The 18,271-nt window shown below is 34.9% G+C and overlaps 1 protein-coding gene across 17 annotated transcripts in view; it reads left to right on the top strand.

Annotated features, from left to right (window-relative positions):
• The window catches only part of EPHA6 (EPH receptor A6), an 870,463-nt gene that overhangs the window by 606,228 nt on the left and 245,964 nt on the right, over positions 1-18,271 (top strand). For all 17 annotated transcript variants that reach the window (XM_084989131.1, XM_021070704.2, XM_021070712.2 and 14 more), the window contains 3 exons: positions 9,303-9,411; positions 12,910-12,980; positions 16,906-17,031. In XM_084989131.1, coding sequence (XP_084845257.1) covers positions 9,303-9,411; positions 12,910-12,980; positions 16,906-17,031 — 306 coding nt within the window. The remainder of the gene's footprint in view (positions 1-9,302; positions 9,412-12,909; positions 12,981-16,905; positions 17,032-18,271) is intronic.

The following is an 18,271-nucleotide window of genomic DNA, read 5'->3' as shown; positions in this document are numbered from 1 at the left end:
CACATAGCTCCAATTTAGCAACAATTTTGCTATATTATAATTAAGGCTTACACCTCTAACCCCCTCGCTAAAGAGAAACTACTATGAGAATAAGAAAATATGCTTTAGTTTTCTTTGTCTTCCCACTCTTTGTATCACCATGCTTAGCATGTTCTAAATGATTAATATTTATGTTATTTTTTGAATAATTAATGAGTTAATGAAATAGAACTTCCTCAAGAAGAACTTGTTTTAAATAATCAATGGGTGTTTTTATCAGAATTATTTTCTTTAAATATTTTTATGAAGAATAAATTCTAAATAAATCTTTTATAAGCCTCATGAAACTTGTGATCTCTATATATTTCATTATAAACCTATTTACCTCAAACCACACTTTTATAGTAAGATGCCTTAACCACAAGTACATATATATGTCTACCAATATGCAAATACTATTAATATCCTAGTACTTGCAGAATAGTGTTTGAAATTGAACATCATAGATTTAGATTCCAGGTTGGTGATCCAGGGAATTTGTGAAATTTGTAAGGAAATTATATTCTACACTGACTCTTTTTTAAAAATGATAAAATATGTATTTTGCCAATATGAGTATTACAGTTGCAGAGAAAAAGTATTATCAAAGACCTATCTCAACTGCCAGTAATTATATGAAATATAGACAATTACAAATTAAATTCTTGACATTTAGAATGTTAACAGGAGTTCCAGGTGTTTAAATGCCTCAGTCTCTTTTCTCTGTTCTTTGATATTTGTCACATGAAGCCCACCTATAGCAAGGCATCTTGACCATTTATTAACACAGACAAGAATCTCGTAAAAAAAAAAAAGACAAAAAGTGTTTCATCATGCTGTGCTACCTTCCCCTGCTTCTGCCTCTCCATCAAGTTGTACCAAACTCACATTTTCCAATTATCTCTGTGTCATTTGGCATTTTTATCTGACAAGTAAATTAAGGTCATCAGGAAGAGTGAATCTTGAAATCTTCTGTGTCCCAATGTAGCTAGCCAGTTTGAAGTACTGAATTGCATTGTTTCTGTAGAAGTGACAGAGCAGTGGGGGAAAGTACATCTGTGAAATCATTTTCTGAAAAGGTATTAACCCAGCTGAGTGTCTTTACTTTAACAGAAATGATCCATGAGGTTTGTTTCCATCCAGCTGAGAAGAAAATTCAGTAACTGGCTTACTAGAGTGGATCAAAGAGTCTCTTGCTATTACATCTCTCTCCCTCTCTCTCTCTCCCTCTCTTCTCCCTCCCTTCCTAAACCATCTTAGACATGTTTTCCTGTTGGTAAATGGCATAACATATTGAATGAATATAAAAAACCTGTTAATACAATGTCAGGCCACTACCTCTTCCTCTAAACAGCTGCTACTTGATTCAAAGCCTAGGCAGGGATATTTGGATAAAGAAGTTTACACATACTATTTTCTATTAATTTATGTTTGAACATATTAAATGTCAAAATATACATGTGTAAGGGATTGTCTGTGTCACTGAGAACATTTTTAATCATTAATATTACCAAACAAATCATAAATAAAAACTTTCTTTAGTCAGAGGCATTTAATCCTTACCTCTGGAATGTGTTATTTTATCTTTTCATCATGAAATTATACATTTATTAATCCCTGTACTTTGTAAGGCTCTATACTAGTTCCATGCGGTGCAAAAAATTGAATGATATTATTTCTGCTCTCAAGAATCTCATGGTATAGTTGAAATGAGCTGGAAAAAATGTAAATCTTCAGAAAATGAATCACATTTGATAGTTGAAGTTTTCAGACAGAGATTTAGTCCTCGAGGTATTATTATTTTTATAAGTTTTAAATATTTTGAGAAATATTTTTCTAATTATGCATCTACAAACTCCTGTCTTTTTATGTAAGATATCTTAGACATATCTTAGCATTTCTTAATTGACCTTGGATGATCATGTTAATGTATGGAGTTCTCACATGTTGAGTCCTATTGAGTCCTTCATTGCTACTTGATTGTTTTTCCCCCTCTTTGGCAACCCTGCAGCATATGGAAATCCCTGGGCCAGGGATCAGATCCAGGCTTCAGCTGCAACCTACACTGCAGCTTCAGCAACGCCAATCCTCAACCCACCATGCAGGCAGGAAATTGAGCTTGCTTCCCAGTGCTTCAGAGATAGCACAGATCCCATTGTACCACAAGGGTGCTCCTTGAATTTTATAGTTTAATCCTGAACTCCTGTCTCCAGAGTAGTATATATTTTGGAATTTTATGTTAGATTTTTCAGTTTTCCCTATTCTTCTTTCAGTCAGCCTAGCTGCATGCATTTCCATTCAACTCTCTCCCTTTAGATAGTTCATGCCTAGCCTTAACACTTAATTTATGTCTACTATACTGTTTTGTGAACTTAGAAATCAATAAACACGTCAGAAGTAAGAGTGTGAGTAACTGAAGCTGTTTTATGAGTAAGCTCTGCATTCTTTAGTATGTGAACATCTGTCAGATGTTTCTTCAGAGGCTCTTTATGTCCATCTTGTTTGCCACTGCTCCACTGCATTTCACATTATTGAAGTTGCCCTCTAGCTGAATTCAAATGCATGTGATAAGATGAGTAACTGAACTAAGAAAATAGTTGTTGGAATAAGAGAGAATGGGAATTAATCTAAGAAATACTTTAAACGTAGGAATGACAGGACTGATGATCAACCTGAATTGTGTGAGGGCTAAGTCCAAAGTACCAGGCTTGGGCCTCTCTAATAGTGTACTTACTGCGATGGGATGATTTTACCCTCTATACAATGGGAGAGTCTCAATATTTTAAAATATTATGTTGAAGTCTAATTATTTGGCCATGTAATATGGGATATGGATTAGGAAGAGATACTGTGGAAAGAGAATCTAATAGAAAATTATAAAACTAGCCTAATCATGTGAGGCTATATCTCTATATATATGCCTCATTTCATAAACCAATCATGACTGCAATATGTACCATGATTTTTTTTTCCTGAATAAAATAATGCTAAGAATTTCCTGTATCAATTGCCAATAAACCTCAAGATTAATTTACTGGGTGCTATCCATCCATTACTTTGTTGTGATTTCTGCTGTGCTTTAAAAAATCATTTTGGTGAAGTGATGAGATAATATCATTTGAAATTTTGACGTTTCATCTAAAATTGGGAATCATAAATAAAACATGTGAATATGAAACAAATACATTCATTTCACTGAGCAGCATTTTGAGAAATGTTTTATTAAAAAAAAAAAACGTAAATGCTGTCTTCAGTAACTTTAAAAATATGTTCAAACAGAAAAGAGTTAACTTCAAAAGCTATTGCATAGAAAACGACACAGAATACAAATAACAGATTTTACTTTGAAATGTAAATATAAGCTAGAATAATCTTGATTACAGAGAGACAGAATCATATGCCTTCATAGAAGAAAATTCTTTGGTTAAAAATAGCCAAATTGCTTTTCCCTCGTAGTTTGCTAAAGACATGAAATCTATTTTTTTAAGTATTTGGATTCCAAGTAAAGAACTTCACATTTTTCTCTTCAAATAGAAACAACTAAAGCAAATCTCAGTTAATAATGCCTTCCTAACTTATGCCAAGCATTGACTAGGTGCTAAGTCCTTGCTCAGTAATAACTTTGTAACGCTCTTTTTGGATAACTGCTTCCTCTTCAGGAAGTATGTTTTTTTCCAAACCATAGAATAAAATATATCATTTTAATATACACATCTTTTTCTAAGGCTACAACCCATTCCATTAAGCAAAGGAAATTTCCAATTGCCTGGTCACAAATAAATTTCATTTCTTACTGTTGATTTTACTGCCTTTCTTTTTAAGGACAAATTAGCTCTCTAAGGTGTGTTTTACCTGAGTAAATTATATATATAATTATATATATAAAATAAATATATAAGTAAATAAATATTTATTTATCCTACAAAATTGTTATATACTGTTGTAAACAATATTATATATATATATATATATATATATTTCTCCTACAAAACTAATTATAAATAAGCTTATTCTTAGGATTAAAAAAATGAATACATGGTAATATAGAAAAATTTTCACAATTTATAGCTATGCTGTATTTATATGGAATCTGTTTGGTAGATGATGTTATGATTTGTTTTCCTGTTTAAATTAATCAAGTCCCTGAGATTTCTAACCAAGGAACAACAACTTCTCCCTCTTCCCTCTCCCCTTCCTCCCCTCCCCTTCCTCCTTTCCCTCCTCCTCCACTTGTCCTTCCCTCTCCCCCCACCCTCCCTCCTCCTCCTTCCAATATGTCATATTTCTAGACTCCCACTCTGCTGACTCACTGCCAGAGGCTGTTTATTTTCTTTCAGAGAACTCTGCAATTTCTCTTTTATAACAGTTCTTAGCCTAGTAATTGTTCATCATTTATCTTTCCACTGAACAGTAAATCCAGGAGGACAGTCTATTGTTCACCAGTTTCCTTAGTGTCTGCTGCGTAATAGGTGCTCAATAAACATTTTTTGAATGAACTAATAAATTCTTCACTTTGGAGTCACATTCCCAAGCTGAATCCACTACACTTGATTAAAGGTAGAACTCTACACTTTATAGTAGTTTCTGCCTTCCAGGAGCATTTAATCCAGGAATAAAGAATAATTGGATCCTTCTGATTAAAATAATGTTGCATAGACTTACTTCACATAAATAATGTCCTACCTTCAAAGCGGATCTCTTTTCTTTTTTAGGGCTGCACCCACAGCATATGGAAATTCCCAGGCTAGGGGTCAAATCAAAGCTACAGCTGCCAGCCTATGCTATAGCCACAGCAAGGCAGGATCTGAGCATTGTCTGCAACCTCACCACAGCTCACAGCAATGCCAGATCCTTAACCCACTGAGCGAGGCCAGGGATCAAACCTGCATCCTCATGGATCCTAGTCAGTTTCGTTACCACTGAGCCATGATGGGAACTCCATACATCTCTACATAGCAAGTGGAAAGTGAGGATATGGACTACCCTATGTTAATCTGACCTCTTTTCTATTAAAATCATCCAGTGCACACAATCATTCAGTCCATTCACACACAAAAAAAATATTTATTGAGCTATTGTCATGCATCAGGCCTCATAGGTCAAACACTATTATTTTCCTAGGGCTACTATAAGAAATTACCATACAAAGTGGCTTAAACACAAAATTGTTCTCTCACTGTTATGGAAGTCAGAAGCACACTCTCCTAAGGCTCTAGGAGAGAAACCTTTCTTGTCTCTTCCACTGTCTGTTGGCTCCAGGTATTCCTTGGCCTGTGACTGCATAATTCCAGTCTCTGCCTCTGTCTTCATGCAAGCTTCTCTTCTTCTTTCTCCTTTCTCTTATAAGGACATGTCAACTAGGCCCACCTGGTTGCTCCAGGATTCTTAAGGTCCTTAATTACACCTATAAATTCCTTTCTTTTTTGGGGGGTTGCAGGGGGAGGAAGGGATGTCACCATTCAACACACGATAGATCCTACCCTCATGGAATTTTCTAACAGAAAGATAGATTACCAAAAAAAAAAAGGTAATTTCAATAAAGCATGATAGAAATTTATGGGTTAAAGTAGTTACAAGGGTCTATAGGAATATAAATCTAAGCACGTAACCAAAAACTATGTGAAGTTCATGTAGGAGGATTGAAAAGGAATTGACCTTGAGAGAAAGTCTAGTGCATTGAAGGAAGTGGAAGCAATTTAGCATGGTTAAAGAATGATGAGAGGTCAGTCTAGGGGTTGATGCTAGAGACATTTGTAGACAGCCTTGTTAAAAAAGGTTTGGACTTTATCCTGAGATAAAGTCAGAGCTTTGTGACTGAACATATTACTACGAAAAAAAAAGATAGAAATTATCCCTGTCAGGACCAAGAACTGCAGCACAGGTCTTGTGTCCCTGTCTTATTTCTGTGTGGCAAATATTGTTCTTCCCAGTATTTCATTGCAACCTTAATCAGTAACGCAATGTCATAGTAAAATTGCTCTGAAAAATTGTGTTAGGAATATTTAATTTCAGAGTTCCTGTCATGGCTCAGTGGTGAATGAACCTGACTAGTATCCATGAGGATGTGGGTTGGATCTCTGGCCCTGCTCAGTGGGTTAAGGATCTGGTGTTGCCATGAGCTGTGGTGTAGGTTTCAGACATGGCTCGGATCTAGTGTTGCTGTGGCCATGGTGTAGGCGGGCAACAGCTGCTTAATTTCAATCCCTAGTCTTGGAACTTCCATATACCACAGGAGTGACCCTAAAAAGGAAAAAAAAGGGGGGGGGATATTTAATTGTATAGTCTCATTTTACAAACATAAAACCAAGGTCAAGCAAGGCTGTGATTATTCTAGAACACACAAAAGAGCCCCAGGCCAGTTGTTCTGTTAGCATAAATGGTGGCGGTGATAAATCAGGGTTGGGTGGCCAGCTTTCTTGCGTATAAGATGTGACCTTAGGCAAGTAATATAACCACTTAAACTAGGAGTAGTATTACCTACCACTATAAAGAATATTGTGCAGGTAAATTCGATAATGAATTTGAAGGACTAACCGTGATGCTGGAGGATAGTTTACTATTACATACACAGTGGCTATTGTTAATAATGATGATGAGATTCACAATGTTTTCATAATCACACCAGTCCCATCATCCACAGAATTTTACTCCTAGTACAATAGTATATCACATTATATACTCTTATTTTCAAATGACTTATTTTTATATTTATGTATATGTAGATATATAGATAGCATTCTCCACAGAAGAGTATTTAGATTCCTAGTACAGAAGTTTAAGAATTATGCAGAAATATACATTTTTAAAGTGTTACAACTTAGTATTCTGTTATCCAGTTAAAATTTTAATTGAAGCAAAGTTCATAAATTTGTAATCACAAGGATGAAAAAGATGTATTAGTAGTACTGGCATTTTACTAAGAAATTATTTAACACAATTTCTGTGACAAAGTAATCTGATTTTCCAAAGGCACTCAATTACATAGTCTTCTCCTCCATGTTAACTTTGAATACATGGTCTTAATAAATCACTTGCTGCCTGGCTACCATGAAAATTCACTCTCCAGATTTAAAATTCTGAAGCTATATTATATATTTTACAAATATACCAGTCGGGAAGTCAAAAACACTTTCCTTTCAAATGCCACCTTCTTTATCTTCAAAAAGTTAATGTTTTCTATAACATCTATTCTTTACAATTTGTTTTTCAATAATTTTCAGTGGGAAAATGTGACATTTTAGAGCACACGCTAATTCTCATGATATCAATGCTGTTTTGAAGATTAGGAAATTCATTGAGAACCTAATATGAAGTCTTCAACACATTATTTATTGGATAAGATGCAACTATTTAACTTGTCTCTGCACAGATTATGAGCTACAACTCAACACTGAAATAGATTGCCTGAAAATATCTTGATTAAATCATAGTGACTAAATCTAATTCCAATGTTTAGCAAATTTCTTCCTGAAAACTGAACACAAATCACTTTTGTTTTTATTTACATTTATATTTCTTAAAAAGTCTCTTAAATGTTTGACTGGCTTATTACTGACCTAATAGCATTTAAGGTTTAGATATTCTCATACTGATATTCTCAGTAATAACTGACAAAATTATTACTCTGTATATAATTCATAGAGTTTACCACATACCTGATTCCCAAAAGAATAATCTACTTCTGTGGAAGACAAAGTGCTCAGGTTTAATAAATTTAAGTTATTATGGTAGAGAATTAAGTGGTTTGCTCTTCAGTTATACTCTTTCTTTGATTCAGTTTGCTGCTTACAACTGATTAGTTTTTATAGTAATCAAAATAAAAATCAAGCTTTATTAAAGTTAAGGGATATTGGAGGCACTAATTCATTTACTGTTTAGAATATTCATGATTAACTGAATTACTACTGCAAGTTATAGCACAGGAAGGAGAAATTAAACAAATATTGAAAGCCTAAATTCTGGTAACAATCATGTGTGAGCTGGATCAAGTTCTTTAACTTCTCAGTTTCCTTACCTCTGTTACTAAGTGATTACCTATATCTCATCTAATAAAATTATATCTCATTAAAACATCAGGAGTACAGAGAATGAAAAGTGCTAATGAATTAATTGAACTAAAATATTTTAAAAGATTCCTGGAAGTTGGCGAAACATGCTCTCTTGTGTTTTTGATACATTTTTGCCAATGAGAGAAGTAATATACTGTTAATATACATAATCTATACTTTTCTTCAAACAAGGAAGCTTTTAAATGCCATTTTTTAAATTACTGCTAGTCAAACATATAAGCATCTACTATGTACATTCTTGTGCTACAGAGGTGGGAATGCATAACTTTGACTGAATTGAGCTCTATGAAATATAAAGAAGTTTATTCTTAAAACAAATTTTGCAATTAGAATATTTCCACTTCATGAAAAGTGTAAAGCCTGATCTCTTGATGTGTAGTCAGGTCATTCAAGAAGGCCATTCTCTTGTTCTCTTGTATAGTCAGGCCTTTCAAGAAATCCATTATGTAAACAAAAACCTTTCATCTATCTGCTAATTTAATTTTGCAAAACCTACTTCTCTCTTGTTCCCCTGCTCAACTAGTCCCTGCTTTGCCTTCATCTTCTCACATGTCTATCCAATCCTCTTAATTATAAGGCTTAATCAGGAACTGCCTGCGTGCTTGCCCTTGGCCCCAGCCACTGGTTTCCCTGGTAACTAATGAGCCAACCTGATGTCATTTCCCCCTATAAATGGTTACATCCCCACCTCCATAGTGAAGTCAGTCTTGTCCTGCCTGCTGTCTGCCATATATGATGGGGTGTCACTCCAGGACTTTGCTTCAGACTTGTAAGATTCCATAACCAATAAACCACTGATATCTCTGTTGCTGCTTCCTGGCTTTTTTCTTTAGTCTCTTAGCTAGGCAATTACAAGGTTTGCAGGCCTGTGGAGTATAGCCCACCAGTTAGCAAAAGTGCTCAAGGAAATAATTTAGCAATTATGTAAACCAAATCCTTTCATCTATCTGCCAATTTAATTTTGCAAAACCTACTTAATATTAGGGGGTACTAAGAATCTGTTTACTTTCTGGGTACTTTGGTAAAAGAGAAGAAAGAGTTATGGGGAGGGTTATGATCTCAATCTTTAGCCCTCATTTAGTATTTTACGTGCTAAATAAAAGGTAAAAATGGTTGGAGAGGTAGTATCCATCACCCTATTTTCAAGCATGTACTAAATAGTTTTGGTAGTGAAATTTCACCCAAGGAAATGTTAACATTATATCTGTGTTTCAGCTTCTGACATGGCGGCAGAACAGGGGCAGATCCTCGTGATAGCCACAGCAGCCGTGGGAGGTTTCACTCTCCTTGTCATTCTTACCTTGTTCTTCTTAATCACTGGGAGGTAACTGAATTATACCAGATTATTTCCAAGATTTGTGAACAGCCATCTGTGTACTCGAGAGCTTTACACTTAACAAAGCATACCTGTGAGAAAAAGGAATCAGGACAGATTCTGCTCTGATGGTGAAATTTAAATGTCAGCAGAACCACCAGGACAAGTTCTCTGTGTCTCCAAGTCCTTGAATATGGAAGCAACCAAATACTTGATAAAAACTCTGTGAGAACTGTGAATGATAAAATCCTACTTAATAAGTTAGTTCTGAGTTTTTCCTTTACTATAGTTAAATTATATCATAAAAGGGATTTTGCTTGGGGAAAAAATAATTCAACAGAGATGGAAAAATTTATATAGAAATGTTTTATAAATTTAATGTTATAGAAATGTTTTACCCATTAAATACTGAAAGTATATTAGAATTATATTAATTGAGTTTATAAATCAAGTTATTTTTCCATTCAAGAGTAATATGGATGAAGATTTAAAATAATAAATTTAACATAGCAACAGACCTAGACTTGAATCCCAGCTAACTAGTCAAAGCACTTCATCCATCTAAACCTTAGATTTCTACTTTTATAGTCAGGAATGACCCTGCATTAAAATACTTTATTGATTTTTAAATATATTAGGTTGTTATCATGAGCCAGTTACTGACAATGCTGAGATGTGGATGAAGATAATGTGTATGAAATTGTTTAAAAGAATATTTGCTTTTTTAGGGCCGCACCCATGGCATATGGAGGGCCCCAGGCTAGGGGTCAAGTCGGAGCTACAGCTGCCAGCCTACACCACAGCTACAGCAATGCAGGATCTGAGCCACCTCTTCGACCTACACCAGAGCTCATGGCAATGCTGGATCCTTAACCCAATGAGCAAGGCCAGGGATCAAACCCGCAATCCCATGTTTCCCAGTCAGATACACTTCTACTGTGCCATGACAGGGACCCCAAGTGTTATCTCTTATTTGGCCCAGTCTTTTGTCAGAAATTGTGACATCTTCAGATCATATTTTCCATCCAATGAGAGGAAAATATTCCATCTAGATTATCACTAGTGGAACAAAATACTTTGAGAGTTTTATTAATAATCTGAAACCTACATACTGCAAAATATCAGTGTTATGATTTAAAACTGTAATAAGAATGTCAGTCAAACAATACACATCCTTACTGACTTCAGCTAAAGTATACCATCTCTACTGGAAAACCCTGATATTTGATAATAAGCAGAAATGACACGCTGCTACCTTCAGAGCAAGTATAGTTCAGCGAACTATGAACACCCTTTGTTTTATTAATTTTTAAAACTTACTGATATTTTATTAAAATACATTACAAAATCATAGAGGTTATGGATATATAAAAAATATGAAATTTTGACAGCAGACTAGAAGTGTAGATCAATAATTTGACAAGTACTAAAAAAGGCACTTATCAAGTGTGAGTCTCTGAGAAAATGTAACTGTTACCTGTTAAAAGTGTATCAGATTTGCTGTAGTAAATTCACTTTTACAGGATTTATCAAGGAACAAAGAAAAATATGACTATTCTAATGTTATTGAGTTGAAATGGTGACTTCTTTATGAAATTAATTGTAAAAGGGGCATATTTACCCCTACGTTTACTTAAAATTTTCAAGTGTATAAATAGGCATAGTATGGCTCTTATAATTAATAATGTCTCACAGTTCATTTAAACAGCAATATCATACTCATCATCAGTTTTTTTAAATGCCTCTAAATTCACAATGGAAATTGATTCAAATGATATTTTATTTAATAGTGATTTAATCTGTAGCAAAATTGGTTGTAATTTTTCTAATATGATTTATGTATTTGTAGAACGTGAGTTAAGAACTTATTTCCTCATGGAGAATTTCAGCAGTGACTTAAATAGGACATACATAGGAGGAGACACTTTTCATTAAAATGTCAGAAAATACTGCCTTAACATGGAAATATAACAAACTTTAAAATGCCCTTATAGGAGTTCCCGTCGTGGCTCAGTGGTTAACGAATCCGACTGGGAGCCATGAGGTTGTGAGTTCGATACCTGGCCTTGCTCAGTGGGTTAAGGATCTGGCTTTGCTGTGAGCTGTGGTGTGGATTGCAGATGCGGCTCGGATTGGGCATTGCTGTGGCTGTGGCATAGGCTGGCAGCTATGGCTCCGATTGGACCCCTAGCCTGGGAACCTCCATATGCCACAGGAGTGGCCCTAGAAAAGGCAAAAAGACAAAAAGACCTTATAGTTAATGTAGGTTAAATAAGATTAGTCCAATAAACTTGAGAGATAGGCATGACTGTTACCATTATTTGGAATTCCTGAAGCAGAATTTAAATACTACTTAAAAAAAATTTTTTTTTTTAAAAAGGAGTTCCTGTCATGGCTCATGAGTTATCAAATCCAACTAGCATCTGTGAGGACACAGGTTCAGTCCCTGGCCTCTGTCAGTGGGTTAAGGATCTGATCCAGTGTTGCCATGAGCTGAGGTGTAGGTTGCATATGTGGCTTGGATCTCGAGTTGCTGTGACTCTTGCATATGCTAGCAGTTACAGTTCCAATTTGACCCATAGCCTGGGAACCTCCATATGCCACAGGTATAGCCCTAAAAAAAGATGAAAAGACCAAAACAAAAAAAATTTAATAATGCCAAAAAAGGTACTAAATTATTTTGAATTTTCGATTTCCATGTTTGCCAGTTTATAAGACATCAGAAACTGTCTTAAATTCTACATTTTGGAAGAAACAAGTTCAATTACATAAGATTAAAAAAAAAACATTCTGAAGTATCTCTTAAGCACTTTGCTTGGGGAGCATTCATTGGAAATTATTCTATGAAAATTTTATTATATATCTGAATACTCAATTTGTTATAGGATTTGAGGTAAAATTCACAGTAAAAGATTGGATTGTGCACCACAGATGTATTCTGTTTAACCATTTGGAATTAGCAATTTGATGAACTGTCAAATAATATGGATGTTGATGAATTTTTCATGTTGAACAAGTCATTGGAGATAAGCACCTGCCTCCATTCTTCAGAGTGTGATTCTTCCGAGAGAGAACAGAACATGCCTCTACCACATTTTTAATATTAAAAAAAACCCAACATGCTGTTTAGCTCTGAAACTGGAAGACAGTTGTCTAAATCTCTGAGATTCTGAAGCAAAAACAGGTTTTCCGTTTTTGATTTTTAATGCTTTTCATCAGTTCTAGCTATTAGAAGCCATGTAAGGAAAGACATAATGGTTATTACATATTTTCTAAAGTTCCAATCATTTGGATCAATCAATCCACAGAGAGTGTTTTATTCTTAACTGGGGCTTATGTTGATATATTTCTTAAAAACCTTTTATGGAGTACTTTCATGTGTTATAAAGATGTTCTTAAAAGTGCTCTTTATGATAAGAATTTTTGCCTATAGGTGATATGTATTTTAATTGTTTTTTTTTCTTATCCATAATTCCTAAAATAAGACTCTGTTTGCCTTTTTAAAAGGTGTCAATGGTACATAAAGGCCAAAATGAAATCAGAAGAGAAGAGAAGAAAGGACTTACAGAATGGGCATTGTAAGTAGTTTCAACACTTCAAGAGTTCATTTTAAACTTGTATCCATTGAGTTGAGAAAGCCAAAGAAATCCACTTCCAACCTTACAGCATTAAGAATTTGTATCTGGTTGCTAGGTTTGCTGATAGAAATTGCACCTGCTTCTCATTAAAGGATACTGCCTTTTCCCTAATTCTGCTTGCTGGAAAACAACAGACCGAATATACTAAAAATACAAGATGGTTGATTATATATAGTTATTTACCACTCACAAAGGGTCCAAAATATTAGTTGGTTTTATTTAGTGGAGCATTAGCCATAGAAATATTAAAGAATTCTTATTCCTTCTTGTAGGGGACTGTCATTTAACATATAATAAATTAATTTACAATTCATTAACACTAAAAAAAGAAAATCAGCTCTTTATCTCAGAATACATATGAAATCTTTGAGCTGACTACAGGGTTATATTCATTTGAAGGATCCTTTCCCAAGCAAGCTATAATTACCACTATAGTTGCTTGCTAATTGCCACCCTCTCCTCCCCAACACCCACCTCCACCTCCACCTCCAAATTGCAAACTACTTTGTCAAGACAGTTTCTCCATTGTGAGATTCTGAATTAACAAGAAAGGGATGTTCTCTAATTAACCACGGTATATGTGGTAATATAGGAGGCAAGTTGTTTAACTATTTAAACGTATCTTCTATTTCAAATTGAGCTGAAGTAATAAAAGACTTTTCAGTCTGTATAACCCTCCAGGGAATGGAGAGGGGTTAAGTGAAGGAATTATAAACTAAAAGGATGCTTTAGGTAAATGTCTAAGTCTCACATGATTTCTCAAAGAGAAATCTAAGGACTTTGTGCATTAGAATGTTCTACCCTTACTCACCAAGATCAGAGTCAGAAGGTCCAGCGCTAAGACATATGCATTTTAACAAGCTTCCCCCGGTTGTTCTTTTGCACAATGAGTTTGAGGCTCAACGCCATGGCAGGGAAGTGAGAGCTGAGTCTGCCAATACCAGGCATGGGATGAGCTGAAAATACTGTAAACAGATGCGGAAGCCTGGATCCACACACCTGGACCAATGAGTTCTGCTGAGCAACCTTAAGATTCACAGCAGGACATTTCGTACTAAGATTCAGAAGAAAAAGATGCTCCTGAGGTATTTATTACCCGTTTTCCAACTAGCAGTTTAATATAAACTAAACCAGATGGGCCCAGCAAGAAGCAATGAAAAAAACTGAGGCAGCCAAGGAGGTAGAAGAAAGAGAAAAGCAGTTGTTTAAGAAGACACAAATAGGTAGTAACCAGATATTCAAAACTGAAACAAAGTTTGAGTTTTTTTTTTTCTATACTTCATATAGCATGTTTACAAGAAAAGAAAAAGTAATACTAACTAATTATTCTGTAGAAATGCATATCACTTTAAATTATTGAATGGTTGAATTGTAAAAACCATGTGTGAGTTAATAAATGGTGTCTATTATCTGTGCCTAAAGTAATGTTATCAACATGACTATATATCCTGTTAGGTAACTACTAGTCACCTAGTAATATCCACTGGATTTGAGTTAATACTATTCATTCTGAAATCATAACTCCTACTAAGTTAGAAAAATATCATTAAGGATATGAACTAGAGGTACAAATTGTTGTTTTCTTTCCTCCAATCTCAGGTCAAGTTCTTGACTTGGGGAAGTCAAGAAAAGCATAGCATTTCAGAATCAGTCAAGTCTACCTAGAAATATGCTCTACTGGTGCCATTTGGGGAACTACTAATTTTCTCACGGATACATATCCAGTACTAGAAGACAGGAAGCAAAAAGTAATGAAAGACAACAGACACAGAAGAACACATGATGCATATTGCTGCTAATAATGGGCATTTCAGCACCTCCTCTAAACTCATTATCTTTTGTTTGTTTTACTTTCGAGATTTTTTTTTTTTGTAAGAGCATATTTCTAAGGAGACCCAAATAATATTTAACTCAGGGTGTTGTATGTCTTTCAAAATCTAAGCAACAAAACCAAACATTCTTTACTATGCTACAAATTCAGCATTGATCTTTTAATCCCTAGTGCATATTCAATAAAGTTTTGCTGTGTGCTTATTGCCTATAAAGCCATACCTAAGGTATTTGAAAAGATTCAAAGATGTCTAAGAAATGACCTATCAATCTAATGTGGAAAACAGAAACCATGAGCAAAACAGAGGAATATTCAGTGGTAGTCTGTGATTTCATCACATACTGAAGAAGTTGCAAATTAATATACAACCAGGCATTCGAGTTTTCCAACTGGCCATGGTCTGTGAGCACTCTACTCCCACCAGAGAAAAAGGAGTAGCTACAGTACATCCAGTGACCAGATTTGGACCTTTGATTCTTAGCCTTCCTTAGGATAGACAGTGAGTTCTTTCCAGGACAGTGTGCAATCTGGCTATGGAAGCAACTATCGGAACACGGGAAAGGGCTGTTATACATAATGTAGTAGTCCTCCCTGCCACTGTGTCATGGGGACTGTGCTTGACTGCCTGAGAATTTTGGAGGCGGGGAGACTCCAGGACTGGGTTATGAGTTTAGGAAGACCAAATGCCTTAGAGAACAAAAGGTCCAGGAGAGACTCCAAGGTGCTTGCTTGTTTTGGGGGAAGGCATATGATTTGCTTCCCCCATGCTCTGAGGTAGATCAAATGTAAAATATATCGGAGCTAGTGGCCAAGTGAGCTGATTAAACTTCTTACAGAAATACAATAAAAATGTGTTTTCTGGAACTTGTCAGCTCACTCTCTGAAACTACCAGGTCATTTTATATCAACAGGTAAATAAAATTTTGATTCCAAGTATTTGGTTTTAATGGGGCAGGGTGAATGGGTAGGCTGAATGGAGATAGGAAGAAAAGAGAGAATTGAATTTAAGTAATTAACAAGAACGACTGCATTAAAAACAAACAACTGATTTGAAAATTGGGCAGAGGACTTGAATAGACACTTTTCCAAAGACGGCATGCAGATGGGCAACAGTAACATGAAAAGATGTTCACCATCACTAATCATCAGGGAAATGCAAATCGAAACCACAGCGAGATGTCACTTCACACCTGTTAGAAGGCTGTTATCAAAAAACCAACAAATAACAAGTATTGGGTAGGATGTGGAGGAAATTGGTGTAGCCACTGTGGAAAACAGTATGGAAGTTCCTCAAAAAATTGAAAATAGAACAACCATAAAACCCAGTAATTTCACTTCTGGAAATTTTTCTGAAGAAAACTAAAAACACTAAATTGAGGCTATATCTGCACTCCTGTGTTCAAAGCAGCATTATTTACCATAGCCATGATATGGAAGCAGCCTAATTTCCCATTAATAGAGGAATGTATAAAGAAGATATAGTATATAAATACACATACATACAGTGGAATATTACTCGACCATAAAAAATGAATCTTGCCATTTGTGACAACATGAATGGCCCTAGAGAGTATTATGCTAAGTGAAATAAATCAAATACAGAAAGACCATATGATTTCACTTATATGTGGAATCTAATAAACAAAAATGAACAGACATTAAAAGAAAGACTCAAAGATATAGAAAACAAACTGGCAGTTGCCAGAAGGGAGATGAGTAGGAGGATGAAATAAGAGATGGATTATTAAAAGGTATGAACTTCTAAGTGTAAGTAAATGTGTCATTGATATGTAATGTACAACACAGGATACATAGTCAACAAAATTTTACTAGCTTTGTATGGTGGCAGAAGGTAGTGATCATTTTGTAATGTGTAAAAATATTAAATCACTGTGTTGTACACATGAAACTCACAATATTGTGAACCATTTATACATCGATCAAAAAGTAAGCCATTCCTCATTTTAAATAGTCACAAGATGTGTGATTATTAGGATACTCTTGAACTAATTCAGTCTTATATTTTTGTTGCAGTGCGCTTCCCAGGGATTAAAACTTACATAGATCCAGATACTTATGAAGACCCATCCCTAGCAGTCCATGAATTTGCAAAAGAGATAGATCCCTCCAGAATACGCATCGAGAGAGTCATTGGGGCAGGTAAACATAAAGTCTGCATTTTTTTAAGATGTGGTTCTTTAATGGTTTTGTAACTGGTTTATCAACATAACATTTTAAATCATAGAGGTTTTAGTCATTGAAAAAACTTTAAAAATGAGAAGTAAAATTATCTCATATACATGATGTTATTGTTTTAAAAAGAATTACCAGTGCCCAAATTCAGTTTCCAAACAATGACAAAATTCACAGATATTATTTTTTTTTACATCTTATAATCATTCTTTCAACACTGAGATAAATTACAATGAAACTAGAGTGATTCCGAGGTTTATTTTGAAAATGCAACTTTAGGAGCGTGTCATAGATTATTATAGATTTACCAAAGTCCCCAAATCTACGAATACACACTATAATTAGTATTTATATTCATGACCTTAAGGCCCTGCAATTTCCAAAAGTGTTTTGAGAATCATTGAGTATAAACTTAGTTTCAATATAGTTTTATATCTTTTTAATGCAAAATTTATAACTTCCCTATGTAGTTTACTTAAATACTCAGAATACTATATTGTTCAACTACTTTGGATAATTATAAATCTATTATGAGTCAGCCCTCAAGAATTTCTTCTATATATTGCTTAGGGCAGAAGCTCAGCCAATATAACCAAGAGTTGCCAGAATAAAATGTTTTCCTCTTGCAAGACCTTGACGCAAAGTGAGTAGTTCATGCTGGCAAAGCTCTCTTTCATGGAATCATTGAAGGACCCACGTTCCTTCTACTCTTGCTCTGCCTTCCCCTAGTGTGTCATCCTCCTCTGAATGTTCAAGTAAGTCACCAGCACATCTACCTTCTGGAGAAAAAAGGAAAGAATTTGGTCTCTTTGTCTCTGTCTTTAAGGCAATTAGCTTTGTCTTTAAGGCAATTATCTGGAAATTGCAAGCCTGTTTGTTCACATTTCAATGGTCCAAATACAATCATGTGCATATACTATTTAAAGAAATGCAGGAGACTTTGGAAATATCTCTGACTGGGCAGCCATGTATGCAGTCTAAAAGGGAAAGGGGAATGTGCTACTAAATAAAGAAGAAAGACTGCATCCTAAAGGGGAGTGTTGGTCTCTAGGTGCTGGACATCTGTGTAATCCTTTAGAGAAAATGGAATATACCATTCTAGCTGGGTGTCATGTCTGCAAAGACCAAAAGATATTGTTCCTTACAAAACTCTTCTTCACCTGAACAACTGGCTACATAATTTGCAAGGAACAGTGCAAAATGAAAA

The sequence above is a fragment of the Sus scrofa genome, chromosome 13 (assembly GCF_054392235.1).
Source record: "Sus scrofa isolate SSC_HxYL_T2T_F1_AM1 chromosome 13, Sscrofa_HxYL_maternal_Yorkshire_Landrace_v2.0, whole genome shotgun sequence".
Lineage (NCBI taxonomy): Eukaryota > Metazoa > Chordata > Mammalia > Artiodactyla > Suidae > Sus > Sus scrofa.
The sequence above is the reverse complement of the archived record's forward strand: the minus strand, read 5'-3'. Positions and strand labels throughout refer to the sequence as shown.